Here is an 11421-nt window from a genome sequence, read left to right on the forward strand (position 1 = left end):
ACAGCTGAGGGCTCACAAAACTTGAGTTCTTCAATGTCATATGCCTGGAAAAGCTAGTTTTAAGGGTCTGAAGACTTAGTTCCAAGGCAGTATGCATTCCTTGTACCCTCATTCATAGAACATGGCTTCAGAGCCAGACAGGCCTAGGTTTAAATCTCACTGTTTTCTACACCTGGGGACCCAGACAAGTTGATCTTCTCTGCGAATGCTTACTCAGCTATGAAATGAGGATAAGAGTGAGTCTACTCTGGGCTGATGCTTAGTAATGAGCAAGTGGAATAACAAAGAGCTACAGAATTGAGGGGATAATTTTGTCTGGGGTGGAAGAAAATCTTTCCCCAGAGGCACATTTGAGTTACATCTTCAAGGATAGATAAAAGTTTATTAAGCCAAAAAAAAAAAAAAAGAGCTTCTCTAGATTGTGAAACCATCATTCACACACACACACACACACACACACTATACACACACACACACACACACACACACACACACACACACACAAACATAATATACATAGATGGTGACTGGTTCAGTAAGGCCAGTGATTAAAATATATGTAAAGCATTCTGTTGAATAGATGAATGGGATGTGGGATTAATCGATATTAGAGAGATAACTGAACACCTAAAATAACAAGACTGAAAAGTGAGAAAATGGATCTTGACACAATGAATACAAGAAGGACACCTTGAACTGAGAACACTTGTACATTAATCTGAAACTTATCTAGGAAGTTAACTTAGCTAAAGTTAACTACAATATTAAGAAAACAACAACAAAACAAAGGGCCTAGGATGAGAGCTAAGTAGTTTGTTACACTGTAACCAGATCAGCAAGATTGCTGCCAGGATTTTTTTTTTCCCCTGTCCTGAGACCTGAAGCCAGGCTTCACATGTGCTTGTCAAGCACTCTACCACTACATTACACCCCCAACCCTTTTTTTGAAATTTTATTTTGAGACAGCTTCACTAAGTTTTAGCCCAGGTTGGTTCCAAAGCAGTATGCCTTGTGATTCTCCTGCCTTCGACTATCAAACAGCTAGGATTATAGGCATGCACCACTACACCTGGCCCAGGAACTATTTTAAATTTGATGAAACTTAAGAATGATGACTCTTTGTACTCTGTGATTGATTTGTTTTTTCAAAATACTTTTGGGGATAAACTGGGGTAAGTAGGGTATCTGGGTATAAACATACCAGCTCTGGCTGGGCTTAGTGGTACACACCTGTAATCCTAATGGCTTGGGAGGATGAGGTAGGAGGATAATGAGTGGAGTTCAAAGCCAGCCTTAGCAACTTAGTGAGTACCTAAGCAAATGGGCGAGACCTTATCCCTAAATAAATAATATATTAAAAGGACTGGGGTTGGGGTTCAATCCCTGGTACCAGGGGAAAAAAAAAAAAAAACACACAAAAACAACATACTAGCTCTGGAGCTGGTTCATGCATGAATCCAAGAGGCCCCAGCCCTACCCTCACCTCCTGGTGGCATCATTACCTCCTTTTTTTTTTTTTTCATCTTTTTTTTTTTTTATTGGTTGTTCAAAACATTACAAAGCTCTTGACATATCATATTTCATACATTAGATTCAAGTGGGTTATGAACTCCCATTTTTACCCCAAATACAGATTGCATAATGTAAAAATGTGGATGTGTAACCGATGTGATTCTGCAATCTACATCATTACCTCTTTGGACAACCCTAGGGAGCTAACCCTGCTCAAGTTATTTTGTATAACTACCTTAACAGGCACATGAAAGCATATCTCAGTTTATTTCCAAATAAAACAGGTGAACTTCATAGAAGTTATAGAAAGTCAAAGATTTGGAACAGAACTGATGGAAGCCCTTACAATTTTTTTTCTTTCTTTCCTAGGCCTTAACATCATTAAACATCTTATCAAACTAAAAAAAAAAAGTGGTCACAATAAAATTGTAAAAAAAAAAAAAAAAAAAAGCAGGGAGGCTGAGGGCCTAGTTCGGTGGTAGATTGCTTGCCTAGTATGTGTATAGTCCTAGGTTTGATCCCTGATACTGGGGATAAAAACAAAAGGCATACTGCACAATCCCTCCCGACAAAGGAACCTACTCACCTCACCATCAGGCAGGACAACTCCTTGATGTCTTTTTGTCTATTTTTTTTTTTTTTATGGTACATAGTACATGATCATAAACCTACTTGTTGAATAATAGATTAAAAAAGACAATAATTTTTAGCAAGCCAAATTACTATAATTTAAAATTCTTCTGTGCAAAAATAAAATTGTGTTCACTTATTTCATTTTCAAAATGTCTGTATTCTACTTATTCCCTCATCAAAAACTAAACAAATTAAAAAAATCCCAACTTTGCCAACAACCTCAAAAATTCAGCAGTGACATTTGAGTCTAATATAGTACTTCTCCTCCCAAAGAAGCTATTTAAAGTAGATTTCAACATTCTCTTGAAGGAGATGAGAGCTACTGAAATATTTAAAGTAGTAGATTCAATCTCTGGTCTAGAAAACTAACTCAGGCAACAAGAAATTACATTTTAAGTTTCAAGAACAGAATCCTGTAGACCTTCAGGTTTCTTTTTCCAATAACTTAACTGGCATACACTCTCCATTTCTTTCACCTTTCCTGGAGAATTTCCTGGCAAATCATTAAGATTCAGCAAAAGTTCAACTGAGGCTGTTCAGCAACAGCCACCCACCTCTTCAGGTAACCAATGTTATCAGCATCCCTTAAGTACTCCTCTTTTTACACACCTACTATAATTTTTTTTTCAAGAGAGAGAGAATTTTAATATTTATTTTTTAGTTTTCAGCAGACACAACATCTTTGTTTGTATGTGGTGCTGAGGATCGAACCCAGGCCGCACACATGCCAGGCGAGCGCGCTACCGCTTGAGCCACATCCCCAGCCCCACCTACTATAATTCTTTATAGGTTCCTCTCCTCACTAGATGAGTACTACCTGTTCTTTTTTATTAGTTTTTGTAGCCCCTGCTTCAAGCAGAGACAGCCCATTGAAAGGTTTAAATGAATCAATCCTCCATAACTACAGTTGTGACAACTTAATAAGGAGAATTATAGACTCTGAAGTAGGGAAAATAGTACACCAAGTAAAAACATAAACGTCTTAGAAATATGAAAGCATTTCACAGGACAAATGTTTCCACGATTGGCTAAGGGGTGACTTAGGACTCCAAAATACATGCAATTCATTTTGGGTGCTTTAGAATTTTAAGTGTTTTAGACAATTTGGCTTTCCCAAAAATATTTTGGATTTCTTAAACATACTACTGTCATTGAGAACTCTTTTGCAGCTTTCCCAAATGCATTACTTCACCTCAGACCTTTAGCCTTTGGCAGTGCTATTCCTGCCACCCACAAGTCCTATAGCTCACTTACCCCTACCACACACTACACACACCTTCCCTATCAGCTTTAACTTGCCCTTCAAAATACACTCTAAATTCAAATCTACATTTAAAGATAACTTGTGAGTGTAGTATTATAATTAAGAATTTATTATTCATTCATGAAAGACCATACTCTGCCAATACAAAAATCACATCTCTCAATGCGTGATTTCTCTCTAAAGTCAGAGATTTCTTACATGTCTTTGAAACCTTCCTTGCCCTTACCAACTCTCTTTCCCCAAACATAGCTCTAATCCTTGCCAGTATTTTGCACTCAGTAAATAATTGTTCAAAGAATCAAAGTGCCTTTTTGTAAAATCATACCAAGATTTCAGCTAACACAGCTCTTTCTTTGCCTTTCCTTCTCTCCCTCCCTCCTCCTCCCCTCTCCCCTACTGAGGACTGAACCAGGGGCACTTAACCTGGAAGCCACATCCCTACTCCTTTTTTGTATTTTATTCAGAGACAGGGTCTCACGGAAGTTGCTTAGGGTCTTGCTAAGTTGCTAAGGCTGGCTTTTAACTTGTGATCCTCCTGCCTCAGCCTCCTTGAACTGTTGGGATTACAGGCATGTGCCACTGCACCGGCCTAGCACCCTATTTTTTAACCCACAATATCTACAGTAAAGTTAATATTTTGTGTTAACAATGTGACTTTTATCAGTTTCTACCTATCTCAGTCAGGCTAACTTCTACACCTTTGTAACACTGTTGCCCTTCCTTTATGCTTCCTAAGCCCCTGTGCTTATATTTCAAGTAAGCATGTCTCCTACACATTGCTGCCTGAGCAGGTACAATACTTTACATAAAATGGCTGCTCAATATAATTCTGCTAATTGAACTATGGACATTTTTTTTTTATACTTCTTAAATTTGTTTTTTTTATTGGTTGTTCAAAACATTACAAAGCTCTTGACATATCATATTTCATACATTAGATTCAAGTGGGTTATGAACTCCCATTTTTACCCCAAATACAGATTGCAGAATCACATCGGTTACACATCGACATTTTCACTTAATGCCATATTAGTAACTGTTGTATTCTGCTACCTTTCCTATCCTCTACTATCCCCCCTCCCCTCCCCTCCCATCTTCTCTCTCTACCCCATCTACTGTAATTCATTTCTCTCCTTGTTTTTTTCCCCATTCCCCTCACAACCTCTTATATGTAATTTTGTAATAACAATGAGGGTCTCCTTCCATTTCCATGCAATTTCCCTTTTCTCTCCCTTTCCCTCCCACCTCATGTCTCTGTTTAATGTTAATCTTTTCCTCCTGCTCTTCCTCCCTGCTCTGTTCTTAGTTGCTCTCATTATATCAAAGAAGACATTTGGCATTTGTTTTTTAGGGATTGGCTAGCTTCACTTAGCATAATCTGCTCTAATGCCATACTATGGACATTTTTAACAGTCCTTACTGTTGTTCTAATAGAATGTTATCTTAAAAGTCATGATTTTTAGAAACCACAAAGTTGATTTAAATCTAAAAAAATATCTATTATTGTATTTCAGTTAGACAAGCAAAGGGTTTCAGAACAACTACTGAAATTTTCCCTGACTTGGGAAGACTATCAGTATTCAATTTTACGAGCACCCCACCTCTATGCCTTTCGTAGAAATCCAGTGTTACCCTGAACACAGAATAGCTCAATCAGTGGGTTTTCTTGGCTCTAGCTACATTATGACTAAATATGGGAAACCTAAGTTTAAATGGCCTTTAAGGCTCCACTGTCACCTCAAATTAAACTGGATCCTTTCCACTCACAAAGTCACATACCCAAGTGGGTCAAGTTCTGTGAGGGTCTGTCCTTTCCATTTCTGCAAATACCACTGAAGTACTGGCCCTTACAGATCACATGGTAGCCCAATAGTCTGACTAAACTTTTCTTCTTTTCCTCTCTTTAATCCACCAATCACACTGTTACCAATGTAATCTCCACTTAAAGTCAGTGGTTCAAAATGTTGGATAATTTTGTCACTCCCTTCTCTCCTTGAACACCTGACAGCTTCTGGAGACATTTTCGGTTATTAAAACTATAGGAGTGCTACTGGAATCCAATGGGGGTGGGTGACTGTCATGCAACCAAGCATCCTACAAAGCAGGATAGCACAGCACTTACCACAAGAATTATCCGGCCATAGATCACCAAGTTTTTAAAATTTTTCGAGTATCAGTTTCCTTATCTGTACAAGAAGGTTAAGAAACTACCTTAAAGGGCTGTCAGAAAGACTGTGTCACTGTATACAGAATGCTGAGCACGTCTACACAATGGGTGTTTTCACACTTAAAACAAGGTACAATTCTGTGTATCTTGTCTTACATAAGAAGGGTAGAATGAAGGCTGATGGTAGGAACAGAAGTCCTAAAAAGAGAACTTCAAATGAACAATAAAGAGGTATTTTTCTGGACCTCAATACATTATATGCTAATAATATTAACAAATAGGGTGCTGAACCATGGTTAGAACAAGTGTTATTCACTGGGAAGGATATCAATGTCATCATCAAAAATTAGAGGAGATTTAGAATGATGAGCATCCCATTTAAAATAAGTCTTCATTAATATGTGATTACATACAAAAGTGTGTACACCAGCATTGGGGAATCATGGCACACTAACCTCTTTTCATTGACACAACTACTAAACTTGGATCCACTATGGATAGTATGTATCTGCAATGTTATGTCAAATCTGGCAGGACCTTTCATAAGTCTATGAAACACAGCTTGGGCACAATGACAAACAGGTAGAAATGTAATCACTAGAGTAACAGCACCAAAGGTGGTGCCTAACCTCATGTCACCACATAGACATCTGTGCTTGCTCCCCTCTCTTTCTGTGGCTAACCCTTCCACAAGTGTTCAGGACAAAGCCTTTTTGCCTTATCACAGACCCAACATCTTCAGTCACTTCTCCGTTCTGGGGTCCTAGAGGATCACTTCAAACACCCCTTACCATCTCCTATACCACGGTACCTTGCTCCTACAGTTTCTGCCAATTTCTCTGCCTCCCCGCAATATGTAGCCAAGCTTCTTGAAAGTCTCCACTTCCTCACCTCTCAACTACCATTCCCAACATTCCACCAAATAGGCCAGGCTCACTTTTCTGCCCTCATTTTAGGGTTCAGTTTTGCATTGTATGCAAGAAACCAAAAAGGAAGGAAGGGAGGGAGGGAGGAAGACAGTAGTAGAGGAAAAAGAATGTCTGAAACTTGGTAGTCACAGAAACATTAGAAAAAAAAAAAAAAAAAGGAAGTTCAGAATTAGTTAATCTTGTGATACCTAAAGCTAATGTGATCTCAGCACAACAGAAATAGGTTTACTCTCTGGGTCCTGGCTATCTCTCACCCAGAAAGAACTCAGTTCCAAGGACAGTATTTTGGAAAGTAAGATTCAAACTACCATAACTGCCTGAAGATGCAACCTGTTGCCCTGGGGAAGTGTAAGACGAGTACCCTAGCAAAGAGCAAGGTCTTTTCTCCAATTGAGTAACTTCTAAAATTTCTTCCAAACAAGACTGAACAAATGATTGCTAAATCATATATTTAGCAAATGAGAAAACATACAGAACTTAAAGCCCAGGTTCTCTGACTCGAGTCCAAAATTTTCGGACAAAGTTTAGAATACTGACATGTTTCATGAAAGTGAACATACCAGAGTGAAAAGATACCAGAGTGAACGGACAGCACGACCCTGGAGTGCACTGGTTAGAGCTTCAACTCCTACTTACCCGCCCGATTTGGGGAAACAGCGAACGGAAATGGGACTGCCCACTTGGTAGAACCACAACCTTCCTCCAGTAGATTTTCATTCCTTTACTGCTCCCCCTTCTGAGGGCACCTCCGTCCACATCAACCACCAAATGAAAAGATCTAATCTTATGTGTCGACGTGCCTCCTTCTCAGCAGCACCCGGAGAACCAGAGGGGGCAAATCCAGGGCTCCCCTAATACCTCCCAATACCCAGAGACTATCAGAGTCGCGCCCAGGGCCACTTCTTGGCCAGAGAGAAAGGATCCGCCGCAAGAACCCACAAAGCCGCCGACCGTGACTACCGTACGGAGACCTCCTCCACCTCGCACGCCCACATGGCTCACCAGCGTGGGACATGGACGCTGTGAGGTTCCCGTGGCGCTCCTCGTTGTACACCACCACCGCCGAGGCGTTCCTCCGCGCCGCCGCCAGCACCTTGTCCTTGAAGGTGCAGCCCCCCCGCGCCACCAGGGCGACCCACGGCGCCGGCCCCTGGCCGCCAGGCGTGGGCACCAAGAAGCGCGTGCCTGGCGCGCAGCCCTCGGGGTCTCCTCCCGGCGCGAGCGGGACGCCCACTAGGCCCCGCGCGTCCTCCTTGGGCGAGCTATCACCGAAGCGGCCGCTCTCCGAGACGCTCCGCACCGTCAGGTTCGTCTGCGGGTCCACGTACTCGATGCCCACCACAGCCGAGTACCACTCGAGCGCTCGGCTCCGGGCCCCGGGCGCGTACAAGGCCAAGGCCAGCAGCGCCAGCGCGCCGCGGGCTCGGATCCCGGCCGTAGCCCGCCGCTGCCACGCCATGGCCTGACCGCCGGGCGGCGGAGGAGAGAGCGGGCGCAGGGCGTGAGGGCTCTCGCGAAGCCGCCGAGCAGCAAAGAAAAACTGCCGCCAGCCGCCGAGCCGAAGGGGAGTGAAGCGAAGGAGGAGGAGTCGCGGCGCACGCGCACCTGGAGGGGCGTGGGAGCGCGGGGGCGGGGCAACGTTGTCCCGCCTATTCGCTCTCGGGTGGAGTGCGCAGGCGCGAGACGCTCTCGGAGACTGGGTTGGGTAGGTGAGCGGCTGAGCTACATCCGGGGGCCAGCAGAAGCTAGTGGGGGTGTGGCCACCCACGCCTCTGCTGGAGCCACGCCTGACCCTCTGGGGCAGGAGCAGAACTTGTGCCCTAGTACGTCCCGCGACCCCGAGTCTGGGAACCGTCCCGGTAACGGGGTGCAGAACGGCCGGCGAAGGACCGCGGTTGTGTGAAATCTCGGCGGAGGTCTGAGTTGACCGCGCAAGGCATCGGGCAAAGACTTGCCCTGTCTAAGCCACTTAAAAAGACGTTTTGAAAAGAAGCTATAGTCGTGCGTGTATCATGCACGTGTTATCTGAGCCCCTCTCGGTAGTAATTTGGTAGTGAGTTTTGATTCCTAACACTTCTCTCAAGGGTTGTTCCCAACAACCCTTTGTGTTATAGTGGTGTCCCCGGGAGGTCCCGAAGGAGAGGGAAGTGGTCAGCAACTTGAGCTGTGAGAATTCTTGACACTCCGAAGGATTTTAAGGACGCGTCAGTGTGGAACACAGGATGATTTTATTAAAAGAAAGCAAGAAGTACGCACGCTGAGAGAAAACAGAGTGCAGGGGTTAAAGTGGACCAGGCGGGCTTTACCCTAACATGGAATGCAAAACATATACATTATGTGTACACAATATATATGTAATATATGATTTACATATGTATGTAATATGCATATAAATAGTCAAATCTAGTTCACAGGCATGATGTAAGAAGGTATTTTTACTTCTTTGTTTTTTGTGTTAATCACTGGATGTGTTCATCATTACCTATTAGGGGTTTGTTGGGGGGGTTATTTGGGGTTTTTTTATTGTTTGTTTTTTGGTTTTGTGTGTGAGTGTGAGAAAATCTCAACTTCGCTCTGTGGTGTTTCATGGTTTTGCTTTGTAAGTTTAAACAGTACTGTACTATATTTATGTATTATTGAGGGTTACTGTGCATTTTATCAGGAGTATGGTACGTATGTGGAGTAATCAGATCCTAAAAATATAAATTAGAGAAAAAAATCTTTCTTTGAGCAACGAATTTGGGGTCTGTTTTTGTTTATGCAAAAGTCAGGAGCGAGGTTACTTAGGAACCTGTGGATAAGGTCTGATAATTGACTTAATAGTGTTGTATGTGAATAAAGTTATGTAGAAGTGGAATTTTAAACAGGAATTTAAATATGGCCACTCTTATTTTATCCCATGATTTTTTTCTGTCTAATATTATGTCTTCTATCCTATCTCAGTATTTTATGTATAATGTGTAAACTGCCATTTAAATGAGCACCTAGGTTATATTTAATCAATTTATAGAAAAATGGGTACAGAATTTGTTTGGAAATGAATACAGGTGATTCAGTGTCCATATAAAACGGCAGTAGATACAAAGTCTACTTGCTATGTAGCATTGAATGATTCCAAACACAATTTCCTCCATGAGCAAAACAGGTTTTGGTATAATAAGAACTTGTAGTGTGGGGCTGGGGGTGTAGTTCAGTTGTAGAGTACTTGAAGTCATAGGTTTGATCCCTCCTCTCTTGGAGAATATGAAGACTTTCCATATGTAAGAACTTGGGAGTAAATTCCCCCTCACCTTGAGAATGTATCATCATACCTAATCAGGCCCCATATATGAACTACTAAACATCAAAACACCTATAAGCCTAAAATTTTGACAGAGATACTTTGAGAGTCAAGGCAGGTCACACTGTTAGCTGCTTCCCTGAAGACCCACAATCATAGGCTAGGCAGACCTTTAACTAAGCTCCCAAGCCAGACCTGCCCATACTGGCCTTACCTTCTAGCTTGGAGTGTTATCACAGATCTGTGCTGTAATGGTCAAACCAGTTTCTCCTGAGAACTACTTGTATAAAGGTACACTTCAACCTTTAATTAGATTTACTTTCCTCAGAGGCCTGTTTTCATCCTAATTGAGCAACTAGACTAATAATTATGGAATTCACCCACTGTGTGGTTAATATACCCGGCACTATCAAATATCTTCCCTGGGAGATTTCTTCACATTATTCTCCTTCTCTTTCAGCATTGTGAACCTAAGGAAGAAATTCTCTTTCTAAGGCAATAAACCATGTGATTTGTGAATTCACGCTTGGCTTAGCTCCTCATTTTCACCATACAAAACACTACTGTTGTAGGAACTTCTGACTGACTCATCTTCCTTCTTTGTACAAAGATCTATAATTACAGGAACTAGGTTGTTGGTACCCACACCACATTGTTAAACCCCCTTGTCTTTCCTCTTTGTCTTTCTACATGTGCTCTGAGATGCAGTCTGGTCCACAATCCATGAGTTATTCTTGAAATTGGATCACCTCTCTAATCAGGAAACTAATTGTGGAAGATTGATAGAATCCCAGGCTTAAGGCCTTACCTTTGTCCAGACCTAGAGTAAGAAGGGAAAATATGGTGATCTATGCAGGCTGGGAACAAGTCTCAGAACCTGCCCCCCAACTTTATGCTCCTGCAAAACAAAAAATACTTGTAGTTCCCAGAACACATTATTGTGGTTTCGTGTTATGTCTTGCAAATTCATTTCTTTCTTCCTGAAATAATCTGCTCCTGACCCTTTTCCTGGAAAATACCAACTTGGTCTTCAAGTTTAAAACTCCAAAGTTGTTTCTTCTGTGAAATCTACATTAGTTAACTATAGGCAACTTAGGTGTTCCTCCTATTTTCCACATTGCTTATGTATAATTGCTTATACATAATTGTTGTACCGGCAATACTGTTTCCCAGGCCTGTTTTTTTTTTTCTTTTCTTCTCAGAGTACTGTCAATGTATTTTGATCGGTGCATTATAACTACCAAGTCAGGTTTTTTATTTCTTATAATACTATGCATGTGTTGTGTATGTAATCAATGTTTGTTAAATGAGAAAAATGACTCTTTTGTACGATTCCAGGTTTATAGACTCAACAGGCTAAGAGAAACAGGCTTTGGAGCTATTGAACCCTTGGGCCCAGCCCAGCCTCTTGGTTTTTATTCTTTCATTACCAGCTCTAAGCCTCAACTGATTTTTCCCTGATCCAAAACTGCTACTACTATCTCAAACCTTCATGATCCTCTTTCTGTGCACTGGCTGCCAAGTGTCACTCAGACTCTTCAATTCCCTTTGTGTAGTGCCCCGGAAGAGCTAACAGGCCTTACCCCCAAGTCTTTTTGTTTGTTTGTTTATTTCTTTGTTTTAGGGACTCAATCAT

The 11421-nt window shown here is 41.8% G+C and overlaps 1 protein-coding gene across 2 annotated transcripts in view; it reads right to left on the minus strand.

The window, feature by feature from the left end:
- The window catches only part of Rnf149 (ring finger protein 149), a 31306-nt gene extending 23250 nt beyond the window's left edge, over nt 1-8056 (minus strand). For both annotated transcript variants that reach the window (XR_013088602.2, XM_076833110.2), the window contains exon 1: nt 7508-8056. Coding sequence is in view for 1 of the 2 variants with exons in the window: in XM_076833110.2 (XP_076689225.2) it covers nt 7508-7964 (457 nt within the window). In the remaining variant the exon portion in view is untranslated. The remainder of the gene's footprint in view (nt 1-7507) is intronic.
- Between the last annotated feature and the right edge of the window lie 3365 nt (nt 8057-11421).

Source organism: Callospermophilus lateralis, chromosome 14 (assembly GCF_048772815.1).
Source record: "Callospermophilus lateralis isolate mCalLat2 chromosome 14, mCalLat2.hap1, whole genome shotgun sequence".
Taxonomy (NCBI): Eukaryota; Metazoa; Chordata; class Mammalia; order Rodentia; family Sciuridae; genus Callospermophilus; species Callospermophilus lateralis.